Here is a 17,051-nt window from a genome sequence, read left to right as displayed (position 1 = left end):
TTGCAGTAATAATCTTAAAATTTTACAATTAACGCCTAATAAAAATTTTGAGATGCGAATAAATATTTACATAGAGTATTTTCAAATTATTTATCTTTCGCTATTTTTAATCGAAACGCGCATAAAATAATAAAACAATATTTCTAAACAAAAATTATTTCTTGTATTTTGAGAAACATAATTTAATTCATGCCTGAATAGTTTAATCTCTATAAAGTCATGGATGTTGCAAAAAACCTTGGTTTGTTAAAAATGAGTTTCTTTGCACTTATCGAAAATTCTGGGAGTAATTTAGAGCATTTTGTTGTTCCTGTTGTCATCGGCCATTAAGGCAGAGGAAGTGCGATTGTTCGTGTGTTCCAGTGGCTCCATCTATGGCAAAGAAGTCGACTTTTCATACACCCATACGTCACGCCCATTTATAGGGTGAACTCATTCATACATCCACTCATTCATCTAGAGATCACAATTTTGACCTGAACCAGAGAACGATCGATATCCAATTCAGTACCCTCAGAGGTATTTATTTGCTACGGAAGCATGGAGGACTTCGTAACTCGATAGATTTAACCTGCACCAGTCACCATTTACTACACGGGGAGTCTTCGGCTTGGTGGATTTGAATTCCCGTTCTCACAAATGGGAGCCCAGCGCCTTGCCAACCAGGCTATCACGGTCTTTAGAGCATTTTAATTCTCATATTTAATTTTTATTATTCAGAATTTATTTTATTCAGAAGATTTCAAAATATTCAAACTAATTAAAGAATAGACATCTCTTTATTTTCAAAAGTCTTGTTTAATATTTTTTTGTAAAGTTTTGTGGGTTTTATTTTAGTCTCAAAAAATTAAAAAACTGACATTCGTCAATACTTTTTTGTTTCTAAAAATAAATTCAATCCCGGTATTTTTTTCAAAGTATTTAAGGTTGTTTATCAAGGTATCTCGTGAAATGACACTTTTTTATGCTATTCTTATAAATGCTTTGAGTTTTGTATAGTTACTCATGACTGTTAGATTAATTTTAGCCTGTTTTTAATTTAGCTTCCTCTAAGCTCATTCTAAGAATGGCACAAAACGTCAATATGGAAAAAAAGCTGCAGATTTTAGAAAATGAAAAACGTTGCAGGCCTAATTATTTTAATATTTAAAAAGTTAATCCAATACCGTATCATATGGGGTTATAAAAATTTGCCAAAAAAAATTAGAATAAAGAATTGATTTTGATAATTTTATCCAAGGTGAAAAAATATCACCGAATTGGTCAATTTTAAAAAAAAAATGATAACTTTTAAGACATTTCAACTATTTATTTATCGTAAATCCCTGATATATCTTCACGGCCAGATGATATATATATAGTTTAAAGTTATAGCGTTGCTTCAAATGTAAAGCCCTTAAATGTGTCTCTTTCATTTTCCTTGGCTTCTAAAAGCATATTTCTGTGATTTCGCGTACAGACGCTGATTTCAAAAACTCACCAAAAACAAAAGAAAAATCTGACGAATAGTTTCTGAAGTCATAACAATACGAAGCTAAAAATTTTTTCAACAAAACATGATAGAAATATAAAAATTTTTAGATACTGTTTATCATAAAATTCGAATTTCAAAAAAATTATTTAAAATCATTGTTTTATACACTTTATGCTTTCGGGAAATGGAAACAAAAGATGTAATTTGCGTTTTTCAGTTCAATGGTATTAATGTAATTTGAGTTATTACTATTTAATTAATTCTTTCGATACTATTTATTAAAATTTTATTTTTCTAGTNAAATATATAACTTTTAAGACATTTCAATTATTTATTCATCCTAAAGCCCTGATATATCTTCACGGCTAGATGATATATATATATATAGTTTAAAGTTATAGCTTTGCTATAACTTTAAAAAAATATCACCAAATTGGGGATATTTTTTTCACCGATTGGGTTCAAAATATCACCAATATTTTGAAAAAATATCACCAAATTGGTCAATTTAAAAAAAATATATAACTTTTAAGACATTTCAATTATTTATTCATCCTAAAGCCCTGATATATCTTCACGACTAGATGATATATATATATAGTTTAAAGTTATAGCTTTGCTTCAAATGTAAAGCCCTTAAAATGTGGCTCTCTCATTTTCCTTGGCTTCTATAAGCATATTTCTGTGATTTCGCATACAGACGCTGATTTCAAAAACTCACCAAAAAGAAAAGAAAAAAAAAAGAAAAATCTGACGAATAGTTTCGGAAGTCATAACAATACGAAGCTAAAACAATTTTTCAACAAAACAGGATAGAACTATTAAAATTTTTAGATACTGTTTTTCATAAAATTCGAATTTCAAAAAAATTATTTAAAATCATTGTTTATACACTTTATGCTTTTGGGAAATGGAAACAAAAGATGTAATTTGCGTTTTACAGTGCAATGGTGTTAATGTAATTTGAGTTATTACTATTTAATTAATTCTTTCGATACTATTTATTAAAATTTTATTTTTCTAGTACTTATTAATGAAAAACGATTATTAAATTGAATGTATCCTATTTTAATATTTTGTGTAAAAACTTTAACTCTTAGTTTTGCATTTTTATTAAATATACAATACATAAGAAATATTTCCTCCTTTTTCATATATAAAAACGAATTTTGCGATCAGAGAAGAGTTTCACGACCATATCTTAACTCTTTTATGACAAATATTTTAACTGTTAAAATGGTATGAGAATGTTGTATTGAAACGGAGTTAGATATATATCATTCTAAGTATTGAAAGTTGCAATTTCACTTGGGAGAAAGTCATCTTATTCATACTCTTTTATTCTTTAAATATCACCTTAATCTCAAATGTTTAACTAAACAATAAGTTAAATTCACAATAATATAAATATGTGTCTATAAATTTAATGTCTGTATAGAAGAAAGGTTTGTAATAGTTATTAAGACTCTGTCTTATGACGCATACGTAATAATGTTGTATGAAAAAAAATTAATTGAAAAAAAAATTATATAATAAAATAAACATAAAAACAAAAGTGTCAATTTATTTACTAGATAAAAATAGCTAGAATTGAAAAAAATATTGATAGCTTGTAGAAAATTGTTATAATAAATAATTTAATAATAAATAAGTTGAAATTACAGCACTCTAGCTAATCGGAGAGGGGCTAAAATTTGGATTTCGAGATTCCATTTTTACAAATGCAAAAGCTAATTATTAAAAACATGGTAAAAAAATCTAATACTTTTTCAAGTGAGATAGATAAAATATCTAATTTAGAGGCATAGAAATATGAAATGATAAGTTAGTAAAATATAATGTTTATATGTAGTTAGTTTGAATGTTGTTTATGGAAATTAAGTTAAAAAAAAACATTGTTTGAACTGCACCAACTTCCAAGATCTCCGTATAGTTTGATACTAACTAATCAATTTTCTTTTAGTTTTATAAATGACAAATGAATATTAAACTGAAAATTTTCGGTATTTTATAATAGACCGTCCAAGGAAGAAAAACTTTTAATTTCGGTGTTTATTTAGTTGTATATTGTGAATCATTATATCGTCTCCATATCTTTGTAGGAGCCATAAGAGTTTAATACTCAATACTTCCCAATTTTGAATTAGATTACACTGGAAAAAAAAATTATAGTCAAAAATTATAAAATTTGCCGTGCTTCTGACTCCATGGAAAAGCCAAAAAGCACGGTAATTTTTACAGAAGCTCTTTGGTAATGAATTTGGTAATATTGTAAATAAATGGCAATAGAATATGTTTTGTAGTAATATATACTAATATTTAGTAATTTTATCATGATACCTTAGTTAATGGCATAAAATACGTTTATACGAATTTTTTTTCTTTGTGTACTAAATTCAATTAAACGAGATTCGACCAAAAAATGTAAGCAATGTTAACACATTTATGTTTAATAAGATGCTAAATATGTTTATCCTCATATTTAGTGTATCTTTGTAGTTTATTACTCTTAATTCTCATAACATTAATTAATTTATTTATTATCAGATTAATTTGTGTTATAAGAATAACAATGAGATTAATAATTGGAGTATTAGGAAGAATAAATCGGATTGAAATAAAACAGTTAATAGCCTTCTTGGTATTGGTTGTATATTATTAAGTATTGTATTGTATTATTAAGTTGTATTGTATATTATTATCATATTGGTTGGATATTATTAAGATTTATAGTAAGAGATATATTTAGAATATTCCCTATTTGTTTATTTAGGCTATTATAATATTAGGATGAATTATATATTTAAATAATTGAATGGAAAATAATGTAAAAAATTGTGCTAAATTTGAAAATAAATTATTTATTTTTTTAGTATCATTAAATTTGGGTGGAATCCCCCCTTTAATAGGATTTTTTTTTAAATGATGATCATTGATGAAATGATTAGGCAAAAATTTCCAATGGTTTTAAATAAGTGGGGGAAACTTCATTGCAGTGTAATTATTTTCACTGCAAAGTTATTTGTTTCTAAAACTTTTTAAACTTTTTTTGCTGTATTAAGAACATAGTTACTTATAAGTGAATGATGAAATAATGCTTACTTACCGCAAATAAGAGTCAAAACATCTGCAATGGCCAAATTAAACAAATAACAATTAGTTGCAGTTTGCATGTATGGATTGCTTGCAATCACGACACACGTGCAAATATTTCCAATGAGTCCGGAGATAAATATAATTACATAAACAGTAGTCATTGGCAACAACCAGTTGAGAGGCAATCTTTTTGGACCAAGAACAACAGCCAAGTACTCGTCAATTCCAGCTAATTCATTGGAATAATTACTCCAGCTCGTGTAATTAATGATTTCTGGAGCTGACATGATTTGCTGTAACTCACTCTATGTTTAAACAAATTGGAAGGTTTAGTTGGGAAAGTTAACAAGATTGCTCTTAAAATGTTTACAAGCTATTTTTTTTTGTTGAAAATGTTCTTCCATTTTGTATATAATCTCTTTATTTTTAATTAAGCAATTAATAACATTAAATAATTGTTTTGTCGCGCTAACGTAGCGCGTTCTTTTAAAATAAAAATAAAAAATTCTAAGACATCTAAAAATAATCAAATAATGAAAAGTGTCAATATTTCCAGAATTGAGGAATGCAATTTTTTTCGAGAATCCATAATCATAAATAAAATAATAGAACCGATTACTATTAAACTATAAACCAATTTTTTTTAAAAAATCGTTGATTGAAAAGCTTTAGTTAAAAGCTGCAAATGTAAATAGCGTTCATAAATTTAGAATGTGAAAAAAATCATAATCATCAAGATATTTAGAAACTCTTTTAAGTTGCGATTACATTTTAATTTTAACAAAATATGTATTATAAATCATTAAAATAGTCATCGAAGTATTTATTTCGATTTGAATCACGCTTTAAATACAAAATCAAAACATTAAAATAAAATATCCAATCAGATAAAAGCAAATATCGGTGACCTCACTACAGTTCCGAAACCGAAACTAATGTGTAGAAATCTAAGTGAAAGAGTTCCGGCTCTTTCCTTTGACATGTTCTCCGGAATTCGGGATAATCATGAAAAGCTGGCGCCAATTCCGACGCCAAGTGAGTCAAATTCACTCTGGGGCCATTTCAAAACTTTTAGCGTGGGTGGTATTTCGGCATTATTGAAGGAACCAAGAGATTAACAAATTGAGAATATTTTGACATTTCATAGATTTATTTTTCGGAGAAAAATCGATTAAGGAATGGTCATTGATTTTCATTTTTGTAGTCATTAGTTGTCAAAATTAATGTAAAATCTATATTTCCGTGCAGAAGTCTTTAGTTTGGTGACAAAGTTTTTCCGGGGTTTTAATGTGCCTAAGAAATGCCTAAAATGGATAAAATTGCTGTAAATGAAAGTACTAATTTAACTCCAAAAATCAAAGAATATGCATTAGGCCCATACAAGGGAATGTTATTTTTAAAAAGTAACGAGTAAAAGTACGAGAACTTCAAGCAAAAGTAGCGAGTAAAAAGTACAAGTAAAATTAAAACTACAAAATAAAAAGCCACGATTTTAAAGTACATTTCGAGTAAATCAAAAATTCAAAATAATCTTTAATTTGATTAAAAAATGTAGGACCAAAATGTAGAATTTTTAATTCGAAATTAATTAAATTTTAGTTTAAGTGCTCCACTTTTAAAATGTATGAAAATGTTACATAATTCATTGAAATAGTAAACATTGAAAATACACGGAACTGAAACAAGAAAACAAAATTCAATATTCGCATATGAAAAAAGAACATTTAATTTATTTTAAATTTCCTTAGAAATTTTTGTAATTGCCAACAAGGAATAAACTTGTACAAATTCGATAAACATTATAACTTTTGTTAAGAAAAACAATTAAATAATAAAATTATAATATGCCTATGCCGGAAACTTCTAAAAATCCACTAAATTATTATTTCGTTTTTAAACGTTCAGAAATTTTCTCTTTTAAAATTTTAAAAGACGAGAACTTTTCCGTTTGTGATATGCCGTATTGAATATATTCATAATTAAACATAGAGAACAAAAATTTTATTTTTAAATTTAATGATATAAAATAACTTTTAAAAACTCCAAAAATAGGTAACGATTTCTTTCGACATTTTCGTCACAATTTTTTGTACTTTTTCTTTTAAAAAGTAAGGAAAAAAACAAGAAAAAATAATAAATTTGAAAAGTAACGAAGATGAAGTAAAAGTACGCGCTTTTTACTTTCATTATAAGTACAGAAAGTGAAAGTATTGCCATATATGTTCAGGAGTATTTTCAAAGAAACACGTTTGCTTTCCGATCAAGTGTAAGAATACAGTATGAGGATATAGAGTGATAATAGAATAATAAAAAAAACATTAACTTGCAAAACAAATGCTTCTTAAAAAGAAAAAAAGGCAAAGGGCCAATAAAGGCCAGAAAAATCGAACCAACGGGAAACCATAATATTGGAAACTAGAGCCATATAATCTACTAAATTTGCCGCAAGCTTAAAAAAAAGTGTTAAACAAAGGTATTCGACTGAGTAAAAACTTCGACGAAATAGCTTCAAATTTTTTTTAAATTATCAAAATTTACATTTTATTTTAGAACTGGAGTTAAATAATGGACTCAATTACAAGTTAGCGACTGTAAATGTTCAATTCCGTAGCCTAGTAAGTTCGAACCCTAACCCAGAACACAAGGGTAGTGAATAAAGCATTGAGAAAAACTAACCTTTCTGGAGGATTTGCGTTATATAGAGAGGACAACATTATACGCTTAGTGTGACGGCAAGGGGATTCTAACCCATTAGCCGTCTGCTACTGAGGATATTTTACATAAGAAATGTGGTCGGTGCAAGCCGAGAACAGAATTCGTACCCACCTCACTGCTAGAAATTGAACCAGAGTAATTAGGAGAAAGATTCCTCAGTGGGAGGCGAACGCTTTATTCCCTGAGCCATCGTAGCACAATTTTTCATATTTGAACAATGAATAGTTCAATAGTTTTCCTAAGCCCTTTAAAGTTTCGATCTTCGATTTTTAGAAGTAAAGTCACAGTAGTTTTTTCCCATGCTGAAAGGAAGCAGGAAGTAAGGAAACTAAAATATTTTTGTTAAAATATGAGTATTTTAAAATTTTCTTTGTTTGAATAAATTATATTTTTTTAAAAAAAATAAAACTTAATTTCAGAAATGATATTTCAAATTTTTAATATTTTGTTCATAGAATTTTCTTACATTACAGAAGTTTCTTGTACTTTAAATGTATTTTCTGAAGAACCTTGGTTTTGAGAAAATTGTGTACCGTACTTTGTGCAGGATTTCGCAGTTTTTGAACTTTGACATGTAAAAAAGCTATGTTTATTCAAACTTTAGTAAAATTTATCGATATTATATTCATGACAGGACTCAGACGAGTGAATTTGATCAATATTGGCATTATTTGTATGTAATATTTATAAATAATAAGTCAAAACATACCTTGCACAAAGTAGCCCCCAAGTGGGGCTACNTTAAGAGAAAGATTCCTCAGTGGATCAGAGTAACGCTTTATTCCCTGATGAATATTATGAATTTATGTATATTATGAATTTAGGTATATTATGAATTTAAGTATATTATGAATTTAGGTATATTGTGAATTTAAGTATATTATGAATGAATTTAATGCTTAAATTTTCTATAAATTTCATAATTTTTTAAACTTTACTTTAAGTTTATAGTTTAAGGACTTCCGTTAACCAGAGACAATATTAAATTTTCATCAATTAACCCCTTTTTAAAAAAACTATATTGTCGAAATTAGTTGGAAACCTTAATCAACATTTAAGTTGAGCCACAGCATATTGTTATCAAGTTTAAAATAATTTATTTTGCAAGATAATATAATTAGCATTTAACCATATTAGGGTTACACCAAATTTGAACGACAATTTAGATCAATCTTTTAATGGTTTTTCAAAGAACAGTAGTAGCGCTTTAGATCAGCGGTTCCCAATTTGTTTCGGCGATGGAACCCTAAATGATTAACCTTCCTTCGTCGGAACCCCAATTTCATAGATAAAGTAAATAATGACATTTGGCGAGAAATACTTAATAAGAGGAATGTTTTTTTATCGTATTATCATTAATAATCGTAAGTTAGTTTTTCTATAGTTATATCTACTATAGTTTTAAACTTCCTTTTGATATAATGTATGCGTGTAGCTGAAAATGAATACTATAAGCAGAAACATGCTTTTCTTTGATATAAAATCTAAAACGAATTGCTGTAAAAATTGAAAATTATTATTAGGGATACAACTTTCTTTATTAACAAATTTAGAAATTTATTTTATTTGAAAAGTACGAGAGGAAATAATAATAAAAGTCCTATAAATGCATAATCTCTTCATAATTTATTCAATATATTGTCATTAGGAAAATTATATTTATTAAAATATTACCCTTTTCTTTTTCTGTGGCTTTATATTTTAAATAATTTCACAATGTTGGCTTCTTATGGAGTTAATTTAACAATAATGAATTCTTCACAGAAAACAAAAACAAATATTTATTGATAATATAAGTGCACTTGCAGCTTACTACATTCACGTACATTTCGTATCGACGTTCTAAAAACATTTTCAATACAAACCGAAAACAAATCATAACCGCTGTTGTCATTCTTAATTTATAATACATCACACCCCCGCAAGAACAGTGTCATAACTCTAAAATACAGCATTTGAGAAAAATAAACTTAAAGAAAACTATAAAATTTATTCTGAATTAGACACAAAACTGACACAAGTGCTCTCAGCTGGATAGATTGCAACTTAGAGATGTGACACTTTTTGAGCTTGATGGGGTACTTCATATTTTTTAATGACATAGCCTCAAAATTGCTATTTTTTGATTTGTATTACTTTTCTTGCTGGGTGCGATATATCCGCTTACATTCAAACATCCTGACATTTTAATTGACCTCAATTGAACTAAACTTGAAGTACATGATAATAAAATTAACTCGATTTATGATACAAAATATTGATATAAGTTTCTAATAGTTTAAAAAATCTTTATGGCTCAGTGGTCTACGCACAGTTTGCTTGGGCAGTTGCTTTTTGGTTTCTTCATCAGAATTTTTTAGCTGAAATTATAAGTGTCATCATCATTAATTCATCATCATCTTTATTCCATCTTCTTCAAGCTTTTAGTTGCCGGAAATGAGCCGTTGTGGCATACAGGTGGCCATCGTAGCCTCTAATTGCGCGATGCAACATGTTTCATTAGGTATTTCTTAGGTATCAAGTATTAGGTATTAAGTATTTCTGTGATAAAAATAGGTCCTCGATACCGTGGTTGAGTTTTCGTTGACTCCCCTGTCGCCATTGAATGTCTTCTAACTACAACGATTTCGTCCTTGTCAATCGATGGTGTACCAGATTTCTTTTTGCCGTAATATGCTTTAATTTCTTCTTACTCTTTTTCGATTTTTTTTCTCTTATTTCGAGTTATAGCTTCCGTGGATTATTCCATATTTCACCCTCTTCATCAGCAAACAACCTCATAATTCTATCCTTAAATCTTGGTATATATCCATGAAGAATTTCAGAAAGGTGTTTCCCAAGAGTTTTGTTGACGGTGTTGTTCAAGTTTCCTTCGACTTCCTTAATCTTGCTATCCCAAACCTTTTGATCGGTTATTTTTCCTGGCGTTACAATGGTGGACATTATTGTTTGATTTTTTCTCTCAACCATTTCATTTGCTTGATGACGGGATGTAGAATTAAATGGTTGCAAGATATCATTTTCATTGCACAATCTCTGAAAATCCCGCGAAGTGAAACTGAAACCTACATATGATATGAAGTGATTCGGTAATTTGAAATCTTCAACGAAATTCCTCCCTCATTTCAAAACATTCTTAGATGATAAAGACGTACATACAAATCTTGTCATGTTATCTATAATGATGAGCAATTCTATATTTCTATTGAAACTGGTTACAAAGAGGCCTAAATGATCAAGATGTATTGTTGCAAGTGGTCTTTTTCCTGGAGGAATAGACCATGTTTCTTACCACCTGGAACTTTGCTAACTAAGCATTTGAAGCACATCAATATATGGCAACGAACGTATCTCTTCATAGCAGGAAACCATTACAACTCTTTGATTTTAGACGCAGTCTTGTTTACAGCAAAGTGCTCTATAAGGTCATGAAATTTTACAGCCATTTTTCGTATGACGAATAAAAGGCTTCCGTTTTCACCTTTATTAATGACACCTTCCTTTCAAACCATAATTCTGAATTTTTTTTCTTCTTCTGACCTATTTTCTACATCTTTCTTGAGAATTATAATCAATTCTTTCGATTTATTATCTGCATGCTGTATCATAAATACTCGATCTACGGCATTCAACGTTACACAAACTTCTAACTTATTTTTTTTATCAAAGAACCCAGCGTATCTTCAAAGTTCAAAACTAACTGGAGCTCTACTGATTGCAACGATATGAGATTTTTTTGAACCCGGTCTTTGATGAAATTCAAAATCAAATTCTTGAATGTGGAGACTCCAACGTGCGATTTGAGGGTTATTTGATTTCTTAGTATTCATATAAATTAAAGCTTGGCAATCGGTCACTACTGTCAATACGACGAAAATTGTCTAAGTCGTTCTAGCGTCCATACAATTGCTATTAACTCAGTCAATTTTCAGTCTCTGTAGTCTTCTTACACGGTAAACTAAATGCCATCTGTAATCTTTACCAAGTTGAAGCAACACACCAGCTATATCATTTGCCTATGCATCTGTGAAAACATTCTTGATTCAGGATTTTAAGGAGCCAAAATTTGTTGAGTTGTTAACTCACGTTTAAATTTTCAAATGCTTCTTCTTGATTCTTTTTCCCATTTGAAAATTTCATTCTTTTTTATCATCTGTGTTGAATATCGAGTTTTAATGGCATAGTATTGAGTGGATCTTCTTATAGAACAGATGGGGATGAATATGATAGGAGATGACTATAGATTCTACTTTTCTTGATTCAGGCTTAATTCCGTTTTTATTTATAATAAATCCTAGATACTCTACTTATTTCTTTCCCAACTCACATTTAAGTATTTTCAGGGTTAAGTCATCAGGGTGGAGAGTATTGCTTTAAATACTTCAGTTAACTTCAGTATCATTTCTAACCACATTTTTTGCTGTAACAATTATGACATCCAAATACACCATTGTACAACGGACCTTATGCGTAGCACATCAATCATTGAAATTTTTCATAGGCATTAATTAAGCCAAAACTTATCCTCTCGAACTATTCAGTTTCATTTAAGGTCATAAAGGCTGTTTTTAGCTTTGCTTTTTCGGTTAGGGGTATTCGTAAATAACCGTGCACTAAGTCTAAGGCTGTAAAATTATTGCAGTTGCGTATTTGTTAAAACAAATCACCAATATTTTTAGGCAATGGAAATTTATCTTTTACTGTTTGACTGTTAAGAGTTTTAAGACATCTGTAGTAAACCACAAGTCGGTTCTCACCAGTCTTCTTACCTAGTATTTCAGGACTTACATAGTGTGATCTTGCTTCGGACACTATTTCATTTTTTTCAATCATCCACAATTTCCTTAACAGTAGTTCTTTCAGAAACATTTATTTTGTATGCTTTCATACAAATGGGCTTTGACCCTTCTACTTCTCTAATATCCATTTCTGTTAAGTTAAAACATCCTAGCTCTGAAATGTCACAACAAAACGATCTCTAAATTCATTCAATAATTGAAGCAATTCGTTTTTCTGTTCATTTCCTATATTAGAGTCAATTTTCGTTCCGCTCAATTTAACGGGAGCTTTTTCTTTCTAATTATTACAGCTGAATGAACTTAAGCTATTTTCTTTAACTTCAGCGATTGAGCACAATTCAAGGGCTTCAACCCTTCCAACACATTGAACTCCTAAAAGCCCGACATTTTTATGACCAATATTTGAAAAAGGAATGAGTGTTTTTCCATTTTTAACTTCCAGTAAACAACAAATGTCTTCGAAGGGATTCCCCATTATAATTAGCCCATTTTCGATATCCTCTGCTTGATATCTAATAAGAATGACTCTATTTTTCTGTAATTCAGTTGCCTTAAGAGCTTTAAGGTGGGTTCGATTTACTTTTCTCTACAATTAAGAAATTATTAAATGATTCTTCGTCCCGACATCCGATATGAAATCTTTTCCTTACTCTGGCATAAGCGATGTATGGTGGATCAAGCCATGTGCAAGGGTGCCGACAGAATGATATAAAAGGGGGTGCAACCCTCTAACAAACTACCCCCCCCCCCCAAAAAAAAAAAAATTGGTTNGTTATTGCATTTTGTTTTGTTATTACATATACTTTCATCTGTTAATTTTTTTCAAAATACATTTCTTCATTGTTAACAAGATATTTAAAGAAAATTACGAATTTCTTGTACTTGCAAATTTTGCCATGAGAAACTGTACTGATGGCGCTAGCATAGCTACTGACTTTAAAACACAAATAACTACAAAGAGTAGTTTCGTATACTTACGTGTTTGCGCACGCTTAACATTAGTATTTATTGTGTTGATGAAGTTTTACAGTTGTGAGAAGTCAGTTTGTGTTATACACCTTTGTTAAACTAAATTACTAATAGAAAATATAATATTATTTATATTTTATTAAATGAAATTTAAAAATATAGCTTAGATATCTGCCAAGTTTAAGCATGCTCAGTGTGCATAAGAAAAGAATCAAAGATGACTCAGAATTCATTGAAAAAGTTATAAACAGATTAGGACAGCCATCAAGACGATTACAATTCTTGTATGATTAAACAATGGTTTAATTGTTATGTATCAATTATTTAATCATTTGTTTTTGAATAAAAATATTTTTAATAAAAAAATTTTATAACAGAATTGTTTTTCTGTATCGTTTTAATTGTTTAAAAAAAACCCCAGGGGGATGCAAGTGCACCCCACTGCCGGCGCCCTTGGGCATTTGCGTCCGATAATAAGATCAACTGGCTGTTCATTATCAGGAACAACATAAATACTGATTCTTTTGCCTTTTGTACTATTGAGTTAAACAGCAGCTTCAATTTTCCAATAGTGGTCACTGCGGGTACCTTTTGATTTCCAAAACCATATGATTCATTGACAGCAGGTTCAAGTTTCAGTACAAGTTGACTGACATCTTTAGAAGACAAGAACTGTCGGTATCAATTAAGCGTCATAATTTTAAGTTTTTCTCTTTTCAAGTATGAAGTGCTATCTTCGGTATTTTCGCTATGCGTAACAGGTAAGCTTTTATCACTTGAACAACTATCTTCAGTTTTAAGTAATTTTTGACTATGTGACCTGTTTTACTGCCTTTTCTGGCTATTATAACTGGTTTTGGCTACAGGCAGTGCTGAGAAATGTGTCCAAAATTGTTACAGTTGGAGCATTTCTGTTCACCTCTTTTATTATGTGTAATACGGTACAATTTCTCCCTTTCGTTGTTCGAGGCAATTGTATTATCTTTATTGGAGTTCCGTTTGTCGAAAAATCCCTCCTTACGAGGAATTATTACTTATTATTTCTAAACAATGATCTCAAATTATCATAATCATCCAGTTTTTCTACTAAAATATCTGGATTAATGAACCTAGACCACTCATTAATAAAATGGTTTTTTACTTCTAGTAACATTTCACATTTTATCTGATTCGTTATAATAAGGTCTCTCAACTTTTTAAAACTATATACTTTAATTCCCATTTTTCTATTCCTTAAAAAAAAACTTTTTAACTCGTAAGCAAAATTTGCCATGTACTTCCTACATTTCATTACGCATGAAAATCTTTTGGTGAAATTTTTCAGGTGTTAATTTATACCGCTTTAATAAAATCTGCTTAACTTCTTTATTACCGTTTGCAATTTCTTCTGTTTCTCCGGCGATTAACTGAGCTTCTTCGTAAGGAAGTAAGCCAAGCAAATGAGTAAACCAGCAATTTTCCATTATATCTGCCTGTTTAGCCAAACGTTCAAACATAATTAAATAGAATGTGATACCATTTTCATCAGGGTTAAAGTTTTGAATCGAATGAGAAAGTTATTGTTTTATTGATGTACCATTAATATTTTGATGGGCGACAAAATTAATCGACCCAGTCTCTGATTCAATGCGTAATTTTTGTAATTCAAATTCCATTTCAATTTTTCTGACTTCGTTTTATCGTTTGCGTTCTTCAATTTCTTCTTGGCGTTTACGTTCTTTAAAGCCTTTTTTTTCTTTCTTTCATTTAATATAGTTGTCAACCATTCTGCGACACAATCTTCATCATATTCTTTTCTCGCTAAAATTATCATCTTTAAATCTCTAATTTTATATCTATCATTAACATCTGTACTGTACCCAATTCTATCCAATGCTAATATTTTTAAATCGCATTTTTCTTCTAATCGCATTAACAAAAATAGCCATTCTGAACTCACGGTAAACTTCCTACTTCTGATTTTATTGGCTTCTCAAGTAGTTAATTTAACATTAACAAATTCTTTATAGAAAGCAAAAATAAATATTCATTGATAATTTAAGTGTACTCGTGACTTAACACATTCACGTACATTTAATATCATCGTTTTACAAATCTTTATATCTCTGACGAAAACAAAACATAAGTGCTGTTCCCATTCTTAATTTAAAATATATATGCACTTACAATAAGGACAATCGAAATTTGAAATAATTAATGGATTACTGATTAGATCTAACTATAATAAAAGATTACTGGTTGAAACAAAAGCCCAAACTCTCGGAATACCTTTAACTTTTCCGCTGAACCCTTAGGACCTGCTCAGAACCTTTCTAATGCAAGAACAGTTCCCTGCCCCCTACACAGACCGATCGGCTGAATAAAAGTAAAAATATTAAAAAAATAACGGGTAGCAAAAGCATAAATAAAGTAAACTAAACACATAAAGAGATCAATAAAATAAAAGCAGATGATAAAATTAGAAGACTTTTTGTAAAACAGCATAGTTGTTGGTTTTTTTAGATATTAGTTTATAACTATCCCGTTACGGGTACTTCATATTTATTACTGTTTGTGCTGTTGGTGAATAGAAGTTTTTTATAAGAGACAGAACTGTTATTTAAATAGCTTGATACGTTACACTACTAACTGTTTATAGGGTACAAATAGCATATATTGAGTATGTTTTTTACTAATAATTATAATTGGAAATGTGAAAAGAAAACTGAATAATTTTCACGAGGAAAGTGAAATGAAGAAAAATATGCATTAACAAGTTTTTGCATATCGGAACTAATATGATTTTAAAAAATATATAGCAATGTCTGTAACAAGATATGAAAAAAAAAACGTATCAGATATTGTTAAATATTTTTAGTAATTATTCATTTTAATAAGGATAGAAGTAAATAAATTTATAAGAAAACATGTATGATAAAATGCATGAAAATTTTATATCGGAAATTTTTTCTCTGAATATTTAGCCTCTTGAATTTTTTATCTAGGTCGCTAGTGAAAATGCAGTAAGGGATAAATTGCATTTGTATTGAGTTATAGTAGTACAACATGCTATTTCATGTTATTGCATTGATACTTACAGGTTTCAATGTAAAAATGAAATAAAATTGTTTTTACATATTATCAACTTTTCGTTACAAATGAGAAATATATCAGCTTTCAGCGGCATTACGAATACAAATATACAGTAATTATTTTCTCCAATGGATCTGTATTTTCAATAAAAGAGTGATTTCCCATATTATCTATTTCATATAAGAAATGAAAAAGTTTTTGACGGAAGTTTTTATCTCAGTTTTAAACGACATTACGAATATAAATAAATATCCATAAATACGAGTAATTAATTCCAATCGAGTTTTAATTCCAGTAAACGACTGATTTCACATATTATCTACTTTGCATAAGAAATAAGAAAGAGTTCTATCGGTTTTCAACGACATAACAAACATAAATATCCATTAATAATTGTTTAGCGTTTTATTTTAAAAAAGAATGTAATAAATCTTTATTTCTAAAATTACTTCCTTTGTTAAAAAAATAAATAAAAAAATTTAGAATAAAATTTTTTATTGAAGTTAGAAAAAACTCTATGTTCTACGTTTATTCATTTTAATATTAAAAGAATTTAATGCATAGATAAGTACAGAACTTAAAATAATATTAAGAAAACCTATTTATTGTGGTTCTTATGTGTAAATATAATAATGTAATTTTATATTTTAATATAAATATAATATAATTTAAAAAGTAAATATAATTTTTTGATAAGTTTTTTTTTAAAAATATTTTCAAAAAAGGAACAAACATTAAAATTATTATAAATATAAATTCGTAATCATTTATATCTATTTAAATATTCTGCACTTTACAAGAAAATTATAATACTATTTTAATGAAGAAAAAAAATGTTAAGACGAAGATAAGTGTTTATTTATAATTTCTCAATTTAGGCATATAATTTATTTTAATGAAACAGTTACCACATTCTATTTAAAAGG

At 28.7% G+C, this 17,051-nt stretch overlaps 1 protein-coding gene across 1 annotated transcript in view; it reads right to left on the bottom strand.

The window, feature by feature from the left end:
- Positions 1-4,902, bottom strand: part of LOC110283358 (neuromedin-U receptor 2-like) — a 68,619-nt gene extending 63,717 nt beyond the window's left edge. The window contains exon 1 of the mRNA XM_071180326.1: positions 4,581-4,902. Coding sequence (XP_071036427.1) covers positions 4,581-4,857 — 277 coding nt within the window. The 5' untranslated portion in view covers positions 4,858-4,902. The remainder of the gene's footprint in view (positions 1-4,580) is intronic.
- Positions 4,903-17,051: the final 12,149 nt, after the last annotated feature.

This window comes from Parasteatoda tepidariorum, chromosome 4, assembly GCF_043381705.1.
Source record: "Parasteatoda tepidariorum isolate YZ-2023 chromosome 4, CAS_Ptep_4.0, whole genome shotgun sequence".
Taxonomy (NCBI): Eukaryota; Metazoa; Arthropoda; class Arachnida; order Araneae; family Theridiidae; genus Parasteatoda; species Parasteatoda tepidariorum.
The sequence above is the reverse complement of the archived record's forward strand: the minus strand, read 5'-3'. Positions and strand labels throughout refer to the sequence as shown.